The sequence below is a fragment of the Blennius ocellaris genome, assembly GCF_963422515.1.
Source record: "Blennius ocellaris genome assembly, chromosome: 15".
Classification (NCBI taxonomy): domain Eukaryota; kingdom Metazoa; phylum Chordata; class Actinopteri; order Blenniiformes; family Blenniidae; genus Blennius; species Blennius ocellaris.
In genome coordinates this window covers 11,941,743-11,958,002 of record NC_137664.1, presented here as the reverse complement: position 1 = coordinate 11,958,002, position 16,260 = coordinate 11,941,743, and the positions used below count along the sequence as shown (strand labels likewise).

The 16,260-nt window shown below is 39.6% G+C and overlaps 1 protein-coding gene across 1 annotated transcript in view; it reads left to right on the top strand.

Moving 5' to 3' along the window:
- Nucleotides 1-15,075, top strand: part of sardh (sarcosine dehydrogenase) — a 49,699-nt gene extending 34,624 nt beyond the window's left edge. The window contains exons 17-22 of the mRNA XM_080509724.1: nt 1,061-1,208; nt 5,834-5,927; nt 8,246-8,408; nt 8,612-8,780; nt 9,567-9,702; nt 12,178-15,075. Of these exons, the coding sequence (XP_080365850.1) occupies nt 1,061-1,208; nt 5,834-5,927; nt 8,246-8,408; nt 8,612-8,780; nt 9,567-9,702; nt 12,178-12,306 (839 nt within the window). The 3' untranslated portion in view covers nt 12,307-15,075. The remainder of the gene's footprint in view (nt 1-1,060; nt 1,209-5,833; nt 5,928-8,245; nt 8,409-8,611; nt 8,781-9,566; nt 9,703-12,177) is intronic.
- Nucleotides 15,076-16,260: the final 1,185 nt, after the last annotated feature.

Sequence of the window (16,260 nt, the reverse complement as noted above, 5' to 3'; positions counted from 1 at the left end):
ATTATGAAAGCATTTTATCCTTTTGCTTCCTAACTATATGACTCAACTTCACTCGACAGCTCGAAAATTAAATGTGGGAGACCAGATGGAGTTGAAGATTCATGGGTTTAAATTACCACAGTCTGTGTTAAGATTTTGCTATTTATGAATATCACATGGTATAAATGAGTGCAAATAGTTATTAAGTAATTATGATAACATTATGCCAACTGTGGTGGGAGAAGACATTCTGTCTGGCAAGTGATTCATTGTGCAATATGTTCCTTTATGAAACAAAACTGAATTATCTTTTTAAATTATTTATTGTCAAAATCTAAAAAGAATGATTTGAAAATTTCTTGTATAACATTTCGATGTGGTGTGTTGTGGTAAGCACTGTTACCTCACAGAGTGGTTGAAGTCTAGGGGTTCTGTCTGGAGCTGGGATGTTCTCTAATTTGCTTGAATGGGTTTACTCCTACAGTGTTTGAAGCTAATTGGAGAGCTAATTGTTTTTCTGTCCGTGTTTGCCCTCTTAAATCGATTATTATTTTTGATCACAATATCATCTGATGTCGCTGCCAAGCTGTTTGTGATGCAAGAAGTTGTTATGTGTGTCTGTTGTTTCAGTTTCTCTCTTGCCGTCTTCCTTCATCTAAAGTGGTGGAGAAAGTATTAAATATTTGTTCTTTCACCGCTGTTACATTCCTTACATTGCACTCAATTTAAAGCAAAACCACAGTTCAAAACACTTGATTGATGGCATGGAGTAGTCTCCTTTAAAAACTACAGTGAGTATTAGTTACTCTTTAACTATTTGACTTTGCCAATAACAGGCATTTAATTAACTGATATATTTAAAAACAAACTATTGGAAGTACACTATATAATCTCAATAAAAAAAAATATGGGCAACAAGAATTCACATAAAGTTTTAAAAATTCATTCAAATTGTGTGAGTACTCATGAGTGTCTTGTAATTTTTGTTGCAAAGTACATGATGTAAATTGCACCAGAGTGCAAATGCTCTGAAGCATTAATATACTTTCAGTCATCTAATGCGTGTCTCCCTTTGTTCCAGGTGATGCGTACTACTTGGCTATTGGCGGTGGAGTCGCAGAGCACAACTGGAACCACATTAAATCGGTTCTTCATGATCAAGGCTTCCGCTGCCAGCTGACAGACCACTCTGAAGACATGGGAATGATCAGCATCCAGGGACCAAAGAGGTGGGGGAAAGACAGGGATGGAGGGTCATGAGTGATTGTTGGCTGTGCCATGATTTATCTCCGGGTGAAAAAAAAACACTAATATGAGATAAAGTGGGTCAGAGTCATAGCAGAGAGAAGAGAGGAAAAAAATGGAAGCAGCTGATTGGTGTGAAGATGTGTTATGATTCACACATGGACAGAAGTGGTGAGAAAATGAGAAGCCAAGTAGTTGAATCAATGAGAGGTTAGCAGATTAAGTGGCTGTACTCGGGACCTGGCCACAGGGGTGTGTGTGTAGAGGCTGAGGTGGGGAGAAGCGGGAAGCCTCGAGGTTAATTCTGCAGTTGAATGGAGCCATCGGTTGTTTAATGAACTTGTTCACCTTGCAAAAAAAAAAAAAATCTATGTTTGATTTGAGTAAGTGGTAATTATGATTCGACAATGTGTTACCTCAATGACGTCGAACTGAGGGTGCAGAAAATGAGAAAGTATCACAGCTATACGTGGGGAGGCTTTGGAGCCCTCTTGTAGAGCTGGACGAGGTCTTCAGGTCTCGGGATCAGAACTCCTGCCTCTCTCCTTGTGGATGATTTGCACCATATGAGGATGGGAGGTATTGATAAGAAAAAATTTAATTTTGCTGCATTTATGTTGTAAGCAATTTACACCTTTTGAAGAGTTTTAAACATGCTTCTCTACCATCCCCCCTTAAATGAATCTGAGCCTGTTTAACTCGTCATCATTCAGACAGAAGGTGGTTCAAAGCCAGGCAGATGATTCCAGTGTGGCATCTTAATGAAACTATAGTATGTTGAGGTGATGGTTTTAAAAAAGTAGTTATTTAAGATATATGTATTTAACCAGGCTATTGATGTAGATATAGTTCACATTTATGCAGAAACTACATAATACTATTGGGTCATGCTATTTTATAAAAACTGGAGCCTTGAAAACGATTTCCCTCCACTGGGATCACTGGAAACCCTCCACATGGATCCTGGACCCCAGATTAGGAAGCACTTCAAGTTTATTCTCATAAAGGAGTAACAGGAGTCCCACGGCAGACCCCTGTCTTGTTCAGTGACATCCACAGCAGCGAAGCTTGGATTTTTTTTTTTTTTCAAATGGAGATCAGACGTTGGAAGGCTTCTTTATTATTCTGCCTTCAACTCTTGAAGCTATCAAAAAGCTTGTTTTCATTTATGTCCGCCAAGGACGTAATAAAACCATCTGCATTATTTATCCGTTTGCATGTATGTAAGCAAGATTACGTCACTTTGTACTGCTACATTCTGGTCCTTTTCAATGGTTATCAATATCTACACTCTCAGCAGCTGTGGTCTGCTTTGCTGTATCTGTTTTTTGAGCCATTTGTCGAGGTGTCCTTGGGCAACACACTGAACCACCAGTGGCCTCAGATGGTGTGCCTAAAACAGGAAACACGCCTGAAGATACAGATTCTCAGCCAAGATGGGTACAGCTGCCGCCACACAGCCATTAAGTGCAGATGCAGTCCTTCAGCAGCTGGATTCAATGCAGAAATACTGACGAACGATCAGCATCCTGATCTGCTTGTGCCGTGAAACCCGCCGGATGACGGACTTCAGTTTTCAACACATTCTCTGTAATTTGTTGACTATGATTTCGACACTGTTGAGAACTGACATCTTGAAACTGTCAAGAATTTTGTTTTGTTAGTTTTCTTGTAAGCAAACAAATGAATAATTTGTATTTGTTTGTTTTTTTGTCAAATTTTAAAGCTTGTCCCAAAACATTTTTTCCACCACTGTAGATACTGGGAAAATCTCGGCTCAAGGAGGATTGAAATCCATCTGATTTGGTTTGATTCTGTAATTTCAACGATTTAAAGAGGACATTATACATTGTTTTTGTCTGACATATTCATCGAAAAAGCTATTACACTTTTCTTGCTCCAATAATCTCGACTTTTTTTTTCCCCCTAGAAAAGCAGCTAAAATATCACTCTCTGAAGTGAAAATGTCACTGCACTCCTGTTTTTAGCCTCGTCCAATGCTTTCTCCATGTGTGGAGGAGCAACGGTGCACAGCATCGCGCAAAGTTGCTGCTGCACATTTGGACGCGGGAGCTAGCTGAAGCTTGTCACTTTAATCTCGCTTCCTACAGCTTCCCTTTGTTCCTGACTCAAAGAGCACGCCAGGCCACCTTTACCTCTTCTCATTCTCTGCACTCCTCATCTATCTCTTCCTCCCCTCTCACCTCCTCTCTTCCCCACCTCAACGCCGTGTGTCTTTGTTCTTCCCTTTCACCGGCAGCAGGGTTAGTCCACTCTGTTCTCTGTGTGGGTTTTGTCGATATCTTCTCCTTGAGGCTTTTCTCATCTCCTCGTTTTTTTTTTCTCCCTCTCTCAGTCCCTGTAGACTGTATCTACCTCTCACCCCTCTTCCCCCTTTTCTTCAGTTGCCTTTATCATTTTTCCTCTCTCCTGCGTTGCACTTATTGCTTACGTCAAACGAGAAAACCAGCAGCAGCCCATATGCATGTGTGTGTCTGGGTTTGATTACGGATACACACATACATAATGGGATGTTGATTATGGATCTCATTGAGTTTTCCTGAGCAGCCAGAGTGCACTTGGCTCCTGAATGTTTGGGTGTTTATGTGTGTTGGTACAAGGTTGGCGTCGGCGTTGCCCCTCTCTGCTCAGCACTTAAATGATTTCTGGCTCATTCACATTGTCTCATCCACATTTGAGGAATTGCAGAAAATCACTCCTCCAATGTTTGGGTTTGTTTTCTGACGAAGCAAATTGATCTCTTTATAGCTCAAGAAGGTAGAAGATTACAGCGTTTATGGAATTTCATTTGTGTTTTTTCCCCCCCCTATGAAATGTCTCGTTCAAATCCTCTGGGGAAAGGAGTCTTTAAACTTGCAGCTCGTCTCTCACACGACTTGGCAGCGGGTTTCAGCATGGCGAGACGGGTGCTCATCCACTTTGCTTTGTAATTATGAATGTTGTGCATAATAGATGAAATTACACGACGTCCTTCAGAGGAGCTCATGTTTGTGTGCATCCTCAGACCCACAGCTGAGAGCCACAGCTCCGTGGAAAGCCAGAGAAACAAATTGGTGGTTACAAGTTGCCCCCAAATACACACACACACACACACACACACACACACACACACACACACACACACACACACACACTAAAGCAATTCACTGATTATATATAGCTAATTGGCCTTTGCTGTTGGGCTCGTGAGTTCAGTGAGGAAGACAGAAATTCAAGGAGCTGCCTGGAGAAAAATAAAAAGGCGCCTATGAATTCATACTCGTGTGCATTCTCGCACACAAGCTCAAGTGTGAGAAATGTATGCACATATATGAGCATCCTCATGTTCACATTTCCACGTTCATCTATGACTGCATCGATTGCTTTGTAGGGAAAATAATAACCACCCGCCTACACACGAAGATGCATGCACACAACCTGAACCGATACCCAAATATCTCGGACCCTGATTTCTTGCCACACTAGTGCAAAAATAACTCCCAGTAACGGCCTCACGCATTGTATTCTCCACCTGCCCACTCACAAAGACACAAACGGCAAAGACGGCTAAACTTAGTGCTTTTCTTTCTGTTGACTCATCTTTATGTAATATTGACTTTCGTGTGTGTGTGTGTGTGTGTGTGTGTGTTGAGCGAGTGCATTTTCCGATAAAGCCACTTCTGCTTCAAGAAACATACAGAACATGCATGTAGAAATACACTGAAATATGTTTACTGCACTGATGAAAATGCACACAAAAAATAAAGATTAGGCAATCTAAACTAAAACATTTCAATCCTTTTTTTTTTTTTTCACAACTTTGTGATGATTACAGCCTCTGGTAAAAAAAAATTGAAAAAAGACAGAAGAAAGACTATTGTATTGATTCCCTTGGTGGAATTGTTTATTTGCATTTAACCCCTCCTATTCATAATTAACCTTTACTGCACGCATTGGGAGACAGTGCCTGTGGTTGTGCAGTGGTACGGGGAGCTGCTGGGACCTGCAGCAGTCCCCTGCTGTAAGAGAAAAAAAGGAATAGAAATACTTGATTAATCCTCAAGAGAAATTCTTGAAACAAGAAAAAACAAGAATTTATCAAATATTCTAGTATTTCAAGATTATTTATTTTGGATATCCATGACATAAGCCAGCATTTTAAAGAACACAAATTAGGTTTGAGATTTTTTAGGTAATGTGTAAAAATTGTAAAATTATACAACAGTAAATTGTCTTCAATTTTTTTTAAGCTGCATCTGGAGATTTGTGTAATTGGTTTACAAATACAGCACGACACTCTTAAATTTAAATGCACTAAAGTAACACAACAATTTGAATAAATAATTGTCTTCCTGGGCAGTTAGCCCATAGATAAATGCACAGTAGCACGCTGTGATTTATTCTGCAACCAAGAGCACTCTTTATCTCCTTCTCAAGTGGTTTGTGAGCAGTAATCAGTGTTCGACAAACACAGCACTTTTAGCTCTCTCTAAAGAGAAAACGCTTTGTCTCATCAGCACATAGATTTGTTTTGCAAAATAGGAAATACATTGACCCACTTCCATACTGTTTTTGACTTCTTTTTTTTTTCTCTGGTTTTTATTTGCAGTCGTGAAGTTTTACAGGAGGTTCTGGACACGGATCTCAGCAATGAAGCTTTTCCCTTCTCAACCCACAAAGTCGTCAATGCAGCAGGACATCAGGTGACCACACGCACACACACACGCACGCACGCATGCCGTGTCTCAGCTCGTTCCTGCAATATTTGGATGTGGTACATTTGTCTGCTTCAAAATAGCCTTGTCAAAAGTGTTTAAATGGAAAAATGCAGTTAATTAGAAAACACTTCCCGCCTGCAAATCACATCACGTTGAGTGAAACAGGTTTATTATTTCAAAGGTTTCAGTCACCAGAGATCAGAGGCTGCTGATGGCAGGAGACGGATGACTTCTCCTCAAGGCTTCCTTTTGATTCACTTACAAGTCAAGCGTGTCCAAATGTTTTCTGTTCCTCTTCCCACTTTTTACCTGTCACCTGCCACCCCTGGGGTCGAGTCACAGACAACCACAGTGTTGTTCACATTCTCCAGGAAAGTCTCACACTTAGAGCTCTCTTACATATTTACAACTGTAATACCCATTTGTTTGCAGGTAAACTGCAGCATTGTGGTCTTTAGCCTCGACCTCGTGCACTGACCTCTCAGGTGTTTCTCGCCTCAGATTATAAAAAAAGCATGCTGTACCAGCACATGCAGCGACACATATGTCCACACACACTCGTGCCGCCTTTCCGGCGCTCGCATGAATTATGCAACGCTCTGGTGATCCCAGTCAGCATCTTCTCGCGGCTCGGCAGGAGTATTTGTGCATGTGTGCGGGCGCGTCAGTTGTGTTGCGTTCCAGCTGGTTGCTGGCCTTGTCTGGGTGACATTTTAATGGCTGCACTGCTGTGAGAGCAGCGTTCTCCCTGCCCTCTGCTTCCCTCATAGCTCATTAGACTCTGAGCTCTCGCTCTCTCTCGCTCTCCTTTCCCGTCTCTGGCTGTGAGAGCGTTGGCTTGCATGTCAGGTCATACGAATTCATGTTTGTATGCATTGCTGTGCTCCTTGTGTGAGCGTACTGGGATATTAAAAAAAAAGAAAAAAAATTTGCATGGTAAAAGTATGAGTGACATTGTCGTGCATGCATCTCTGTGTTTGAGGTTTGTCATTTGCATGTCTAGTGTTTGTTGTGAATAAGCCAGGATCTACATGTACTTTCCTCCCCTGAGCTTCATGCCTTACATATGGAGCCCAGGGTGATCCCTTACAGACCAGATGGCCTGGCTCTTTCTCACCGCACACATGAGGGACTCTGTTGGAAGAAGTTTTTCTCCTCACATTTTTCCTCCCTGCTATGATTTGTATTTGACCCGTTGTCCCTTTCTGCCAGTATTTAAACATTTAAATGCCTTCACATCTTCTCAGGAGAAATTTGTTTCACAGGATGTTTCTTTTGTTTTAGTTTTTACATATTCTCTTCATAAACATACTATCGAACAATCTACGAATACAAAAGCACACAAGCAACAACAGTAATCTTGAAAAGCTTCCAAGATTAATTTTAGCTGGTGTCACATTCCATCTTATCATATTGTTTCATCAACTTTTAGATAATTTTGATTGACAATTTCAATCCATTGTCACTGAGCATTTACATTCAACTAATTACTTTTGATAGTTTTCCCTTGCTTGAAGTGACATTTCATCAAATATTCATATTCTTCCATGACTCCTGTCACTCTTTCCAATATACATCACAGAGAATATATCGGGTATTTAATATACAGAAATGTTTTCTCATAATATTGTTTACAATCTTCCAGAATTGTTATTCTGATCCATGAAACATCAGTGATCATTGACCGTGACTCTACACAGCCTCCAACATTATATGTGATTGTATTTTCTTTATCACATTGTCACTAATTCACCAGGTTACCATAATGAGGAAGATACAGTTCAGACGTTGCTTTTAGAAACATAAATACAACTTGATTTCTGGTACAGAAATGTTACCATTCAGCAAAAATACAGTTTGCTATATATATATATATATATATGATTTTTTTTTGGTGTATTGAATGTGAGAAAGTACTTTCACTTTTCCCTTGAAGCGTCTCTCTCTGCTTTCATTACACGTCGTTTTCTTCCACCTGTCACCTCCAGTGCAGTTTTAGTGTATTGGCACGACATTCATTTCCAAGGAGATTACATTTTCCTTCTTTGTACATCTTATCTCTTCCTTGCATCTATTTTCATTCTTTTCGACTGATGTTTAAATCGGCGCTGCTTTTATCCTGCTCCAGCATGTGAAATCCAATGTTCAGTCTGAAAATGCGTTTCCGTTACATTTGGGTCTTGAAAATCGGTTGTGTGCGTGCGTGTTTGCGAGCACGTTTTGAGTTTATTGTGCACAAGAAGAGCCAGGACAGCTTGGTCGTCCACATCCATCACCTCCTCTCTGCCCCGTCTCCCGTCCAGGTGCGAGCTATGCGTCTGTCGTTTGTCGGCGAGCTCGGCTGGGAGCTGCACATTCCCAAAGACGCCTGCCTTCCTGTTTACAATGCAGTCATGGCTGCTGGCGCGAAACACGGCATCATCAACTCTGGCTACCGAGCCATCGATTCGCTCAGTATAGAGAAAGGTAATGCTCAGCCGAAGTGTGTGTCATGCACTGCCAGTTCAGGCCCTGATTTACCGAGACTTTACGAGTAAACAAAACAACTCGCTAACGTTAATGTTGCGTGTAAGGCTGGTTTGAACCAGTCAAGGAAGTTTTTGCTCAATAACGTTTATTTGCAATAATTTTACTAAGATTGCTGCTTTCCATCTTGCAACTTCCTTTAGGGTACAGACACTGGCATGCTGACCTGCGCCCCGATGACACACCACTGGAGGCGGGACTGGCTTTCACCTGCAAACTGAAGAGTTCAATCCCATTCCAGGGCCGTGACATCCTGGATAAACAGAAGGAGGAGGGGCTGAAGAGGCGTATCGTCTGCTTCACCATCGATGAGTCAGTTCTCGTTGACACTGTTTTGTGATTGCAAAGAAATTTGAAAATGAGGGAAGTGTTTTAATGACAAGATTTAATTGATTTACTGTAGTTTAGGCACTGAGATGTTTTTTTTTTTTAACAGAAGCTGTTGGAGGCTTGTACGTATTTTTGGATACAAATTGAAAGTTTTCTGTCTATAATGAGAATTGCTTGTGGGTGTATGGAATGACTTGCACAGATCTGCAAAGGTGTATAAAAATTTGTAAGACTGGCAGTCTGAAATACAATTTGTACGAGTATAACTTCAGGACCTGCAAATGTCTCTGTCTCCACCTCAGCCTATCAGTTGGCTGCTTATAGAAGTGGACACTGTTCTCCTGCTATGACAGAGATTTATCTTTATGATTATTATTTGTATTTATTTATCTTTATCTTTGCCCCAAGTCTAGGCTTACAGGTTTACCGTAGTTAAGCCAGGTTCCATCCAGTTCCCTTGCTGTTATGTACATAAATAGTGAATCAATCCAGATCAAAAACTCAGCCACAGATGAAGGATGGATTTCATTGAGGAAAATGTTGTTCTAATATTCCTTATTTCATGTTTTTTTTGTTTTTTTATTGCGATATTTTGTATTCACTCATTACTTGCTTTGAAATAGAGATACTTTTCTCATCATTATTGTTATTGGTCCACAGGACTCAGCCCAGTGTTCTTTGTTTGTTTTTCCACAGTTCATGTTTTTTTCAATCACTTCAGAAGGTATTAATTTTAGTTTTTCTTTTTTTCCCTCTCCTCATTTCTAGAAAAGTGCCCATGTTTGGCCTGGAGGCTATTTTCCGCAACGGAGTTCCTGTTGGTCACCTGCGCCGCTCTGACTATGGCTTTTTTATTGATAAAACTATCGGTTATGGCTACATCCGCAACCCAACTGGAGGAGTGGTAAGAACGCACACACACACACGCACGCACGCACGCACGCACGCACGCACGCGCGCGCGCAGACGCACCTCCTACATTTAATTAATTTCCGTTGTTACAAGCTCTCTGCGGTAAGTTTGGTCTCATATTGAACATGAATTTGAATAACATTTTACAAGCACGCTTAGATGAGCCCATTTGTCATGGATAGTGTGAAATTCTGTGGCAGTATCTTAAACAAACATCTCAAGAAAGGTGGCAGTAGCTTTAAAAGATGTTTATTTAACAATATCTCTAGCATTTTCACACAAGCAAAAACATCTCTTGAGTTGATGATAAGTTGGAGTAAAGGTGGATAAAGTTTCTTTAAATTATAATTTTTTCAGTATTTGTGAATTTTATGTTATTGTATTTCTTGTTACCTTCTTTTGTAATTTGTAGAAAAACAAATATAATTAGAAACCGAGAGGCACGGTTCAGTGTTAGACACTCACGATTATCACACTGATGCACAGAATAACAAGTTCAACATCCAACAGACGAGCTGAAACATCAGCAGGTGTAGTTTTTTTTTTTTTTTTTAGTTCTGCGAGATGTAGGGATTAGAGAATTAAGGTGTAGTAAAAGGTGCTATTTCCCACTTACCTCTATTTCTGCTGCCAAGTTTTCTGAACAAGGGTGGGTAAACACTTGGTAGAAGGTCAGAGTGAAGGTAGATAATGGGACATTTTAACTGCAGTAAGTACATGTAAGTCACATGTGACATCCACTGAAATTGTGGAAATAAGCCTCAGTATGAAAACACCCATGAAGATTATATGAAATTATATAGTCTTTATTTCTCCTGATTACTACATATCTCTCAATACCACCCATACAGCTGACCTGTTATATTTTGGGGTTTTTGATTGATGTCGACCAAGACATTTCTCCAATCCAGCAGAGATGTTTCCCCTCTGCCATGCCCACTTGATCCAACCAGTAGCTTGTTTGTCTAAAGCCGTGCAAGCCAGCAAAGCGAAACTCATTCAATCAGTTCTGGTTTAATGGAAACATGTTTGTGTTTGCATGTGCTCATCGATTCAGCAATCATCCACACAACAGAATGGATTGACCTTTTGCTTTGTTGGTGACAAATGTTTGGAAACACATTCACAGCGACACGAGCAGTGAATGTTAAAGCTGCGCTGTGTAACACTGAGTGACAGGACACCTGATCCTCTTTACAAGTCAAGCGTTATATATTATCTCTGCCCTGGCAACAGGCTTGATGTCGCTTGACTTTTTTCCTCATCCTCTCATCTTTTCACTGTAACTGTACTCTCCATAAAGTCTGTATAAATGAAAGGCACTATTTTCTGTCAAATTTGTATGTTCACTGGCCTGTTCACTCTCCTGTTTTGATAAATCGGGTGAAGGAAAATAAACCATGCACATTTTCTGGAAATATGTGGCCATGCAAAGTGTGGTTTGCATTCTCAACAAGTGAGGTCTTGGCTAAATTGGCTATATTTCCTTCTCGAGAGGGCTCTTACCATACCATACCGTATCTCTTTTAAATTGAACATATGAAGTCCCATTTTATCATTATGTAATAGCTACTTTTGACTTGAAATATTTGAAGCTGTATCTAATTCTGAAAAGTGAGACAAAATACCAAATAAGAGAAGGTTTTCTTTCTATAGGTTGATGTTGTAATTGACCTCTTCGTGGTGGATTATTGCAGTGTGTGGAGTTGTGAGTTATGTAAAATGAGTTACAGCCATGCTGGGTGGGCTTTTACCGGCACATCAAATAGTAGTAAAGTTGATGTTTTGAGGTAAAAGCAGCATGTTTATGTGTGAGTGATTGGGTCGAGGCTTTGTGCCCAGACAAATGTTAAGTCGACAATCAACTAAACGTAACTAACACATTTCATCCAACATATCAGTTATATTGCTGGATTAGTTGAATTTGAGGCAAGAAGTGTTAGTTCCTCTTTTGTTGTAATTATCACTTGTCTGTTATTTGAACTTTAGCTTCAGTCGCAGCTGTTTTAATGTTCTATATAAATAAAGCTGATTTGGCTTGACTGGTTTATGTCAAAAGAAAACGAGTGATACAACCTGGTGTCTGCGTGTGAATGTAAAAGAGATGGAGTGACAAAATCAGTGGGAGGGCTGCAGGGAGAGAAAAGGGAGTCGGTCCGTGGAAATTAGCTCTCGGTGTTACGATGAAACTCACATTGACTCATGAGTGAATTAATTGCTTCCATGGTGTTATAACTCCTGCTCGGTTCTCCTCTGACAGATATGGATGCTTTGAAATTGTCTGTTCTGCAGCACTCTGTTTTTTTTCTTTTTTCTACGACTGGATTAGTGGGTCATTTTCACTCTCCCTTTTAATCCACATTGTCTTCTTATCACACCCAAATTCATATTCCTTCCTACTCCTCATTCATGTGCATGCTCTCAGTCACCGTCTCCCTCGCTCTTTTCTTCTGCCTTTTTCTATCAGGTCAATGCGGATTTCATAAAGAGCGGTGAGTTTACCTTGGAAAGGATGGGCGTGACATACAAGGCCAAAGCCCACCTCAAGTCTCCATTCGACCCTGAGAATAAACGCGTGAAGGGCATCTACGCTTGAGGGGAGCCACCAATGTGGACAAAAGAAAAAGGAGAAACGCACATGATGAAATGTACAACTTTGTTTTTTCAAATGGATGAAATTATCTTAACACCTCTGTTGTATACATTCAATGTTGAGCATTTATTTGGATTATGTGTCATTTTGATAAAGCTGAAGTTTATATGATCAAACAGGCCCATTCTAAAATAGAACCTTTTTCAGATGGTCTAGCGTGTGTTTTAAAGTCGGTGCCAATCTGGTACAATTAGTCTGATGCTGAAAGTTGATTTTAGCTTGTTCTTTACAGACTATATAAAATGTTGCCTTTCAGAATTCTTTTTTTTTTTTTTTTTTTTTCTCCTTTTTAGCCAACTGCCCTCTGAGCTGCTCCAAACAGAATATGCTGAAGTGCAATCGACGTCAATGTCTAATGTAGTCATCATACGTGTTTCAAATCCATCTAAAAGACAATTTTTTTGTTGTTACTCCCCTCATATCAACATGTGTTATAGCGTGCCTTTTCATGTAAGCAGTTAACACTTTAAAACTAATGTGTTGGATCAAACCAGTCTTATTGCCTCTCACTATCAAACTTTCAATTCTTTAAACTGAAACAGATGAAGTCATTCCACAGCCGACCGTTAGCTGTCCTTGACTAAAGTGAAGTACACAAATAATTGTATTCATACTCATGAACTAGACTGCCCTTGTACGCCTAAACAAAATCAGTCAAATTAACGAAATGCTTTTAATGGGTTTATAATCTGTGACTTCCACAGATTTTACAGTGGAGTCATGGGTTCACTTACAGTCTTAATCTTTCCAGCAGCAGGCTTCACAGTGAGCATTTGGACGGCATTCATTATCATGATTATAGGTGTGTGGGGTGATGTTTGGTACAAAGCACACACAGCTGTTGCCTTTGTAGCAAAGCAACCAAAAAAAGAACACAACACAATCTGTGTGTGTGAGTGGGCTGGTTTTTCCACGATACCCGGTCTAAAAACTGAGATCACAACACACTTGTGAGAACTGACGCACAACATGTAGGATCCCCCACTTTCTGCAGGTAAAGATGTGGCTTTAGATCAAACGTAACATTGTATTGAAGGTTCAAGTCAGAGGCTATGCCAGTGCATCATTAGTCAATGAGAAGGCCCCACAAAGATATTGCTACAACCCTGCGTATGTGTGTGTTTTGCTTAAAGTAAATCCAATAAATTATTATTATGATTCGAAGCTCTCAGATTTTACCGTCAACCTATTAATTTTAACGTTGTCCTCATTGTGCACTACAATATATAATGTTTTACTGCCGCATGTTTCATTTCTAATGGACCCTGTGAGGCCACAGTGTCTTGTGTTAGAGTTATAATAACTCTCAGATGATACAGTCTCCCTTACAGGCAGGTGAAGAGAGATTACAGTGCCTGACACCGATAGGGATGACGAAAATCAGGTTTACCTGTCTTATGCTATCAAAACCTGAGGGAGGCATCCTGAGAGTTTATCAATATTGGAGGTAATAGGAGAAAAAAAAAACACCCCTAAGGCCCAGTGTAGTAAATTCTGCTGAAGACTGACAAAAGAAGACAACCGTTATCTCAAAGCAGCTTTTATGGATATAACCGCTTTTGTTTTGGGAACCATGTCCCCGATGCTGCTCTCACAACATTTAATCTGCTGTCGCTACTGTTTGCAAACTCAATTCTTCCAGCTTTGTTGTTTTTTTAGCGTGGCGAAATTTATTTTCTTAAGCAGTGGCAAGAACTCTCATTTTGTCTTATGAGAGCAACAAATCAGAATCAACATTTTGTACAGTCTGCTCTTCCAGCAGCATGAGAATAATCACATTTTGTTTCGATACAGTCGACGTGATCCGTGAAGCCATGAGCTTTAAAAGTCAGATTATACTCATCAGTTCATATTTTAGAAAGCAAATATCATCTCGTGGCTGCAAGAGAAGTGAGTGAAGCAAGAAATGTACAGATATTTACTTGAGAATTGTCTCGCATTTGATTAGCGTTGTCTCACCAAGCTTTTCTAAGGGCAATTCATAAGAAGTCTAGATTAAAGCAAACTTGAAAATTACATTTGCTGTTATGTATAGTAATTTTTTTGTGTTTATGTGAATTTATGAAATCTTTTATACAATCTACACACAGTTCTCCAACGCTCTATTTACAAATATGATTTTCTTTCTTTGTTTACTCCAATTTATGGTAATTCACTTCAGACTGAAGGATAACCTCCACTCGTCTCGCACAGTTTGTGAACTGAAGCCAAATCCAGGGTGTGTACGTGAAAGCAGGAGATCATATGTGTGACTCCCACTTGCCTCTCAGATGTTTGTTGCTGCACGTTCAGCACAAAATGTTTACTAATGTGGAATGATTCATTGATTCTGCCCATGAGGCCATTCATCATTGGAATGGTGGTTCTCAGGAGTGGCTCAGCTTAATAACAAAGATTTATATGGGAAATGTGAAACTCTGATGAAACACTATATGTCCTCTGCCACAATGTGTATGGAGCGATCATTTCTAATGCTATACAGTTGATAGAATTCCCTTTCCCCCATTATGTGATGGAAATATTGCAAAAAGAACTTGTGACATGAATTCTTGAGTATAATGACATTTAATTTCTCAGTGCAAAGCCTTTTTTGGGCCCCAGTGTGTGTTTGGACTATTACTCTGACAAGTCTGAATAAACTGTGGAAGGATGTCAAGTAAATGTTCATGCAAACTCATTTTTCCTGTCAAAAGCAATTTGTGTATCAATAAATTTATATTTGACATTTACTGCTTTTCAACCTTTATTACTCAAGACTTGAAAATTCAAGGCAGCACAGGAGCGAGTGACACATGAGAAATTCCAGATATTATTCCAATGAAATGTTTATATTTTGGATTTTTTCTTTCATGTCACAGAGATTCAAATAAGAAAAGGTCACACTGTTCTCTTTGAACAAGATAAGTTTATTCAGTTTTTTGATTTCATAATTTTCAGGAGACCTAACAAAACTTAATTTGCTGTTGCACGAATACATGACTTTTTTTTTTTTTTAATGCATTTCAGATATATCGCCTTATAGAAATGGAGCATGTCGCACTGGATTATCTGAAGAAATCGGATCCATGTAGAAACTGAGGCTTCTCCTGGTCGTTTGGAGTATCTCATTGCAAATCTGCATTTTGTTTTTCTTTTCAGTTGTTGTATGAATGCGATAAGCTTCCCTGAAATGCCACTCAAATTAGACAGAATTAGACACTTTCTATCACAGGCTGAAGATATTCATCAAAGCACACAATGTCAGAGGTGGCAGAAGTACTCACACTCTTTACCTAAATAGAATTGCAGGATTTTTTTAAAGAAACAAAGTCTGATAAAAGCACTTTTGCATCTTTACTTGAGACAAATTAAAAAACAAAACAAAAAAACCTGAGTGCTCTGAAATACATTAAAGTATCGGCATCAAACTTCCTGTTTGCGGCTGATGGGGTCATATAAACACATGTATGTACATGTGCACACACAATATAGTGTGTCTAATACAGCTCATGATTATAGTTTTGAATTGGACACAATACCACTTCTTAAATTTAAAAAGATGGCTGTACAAGAATACCATCATCCCAAAAAATGCTCAAGTGCAAATACTTGAAAGCTCTACTTAAGTACAGTAAGGTACACAATTGTTGTTTGCCACCTCTGCATAATGCTATAATTGAATCCGTGAAGGACAGAGGAAAGAGGTTGGCTATATCATAACTATTCCCCATTGAAGTCACAAACTTGTTGCACAGATTGTTAGAAATACAGCACACAGTGGTTTGTGTAAACAACATATTACATCAAATAGAGGACATCATCGACTTTGAAATAAATGGCTAAAACCCAAAGAGCTTTAATTTCCATGTGTTAGGGACCTCCTCGCTGGGCTGAAATGCATGTTGGGCTTCAAAGAGA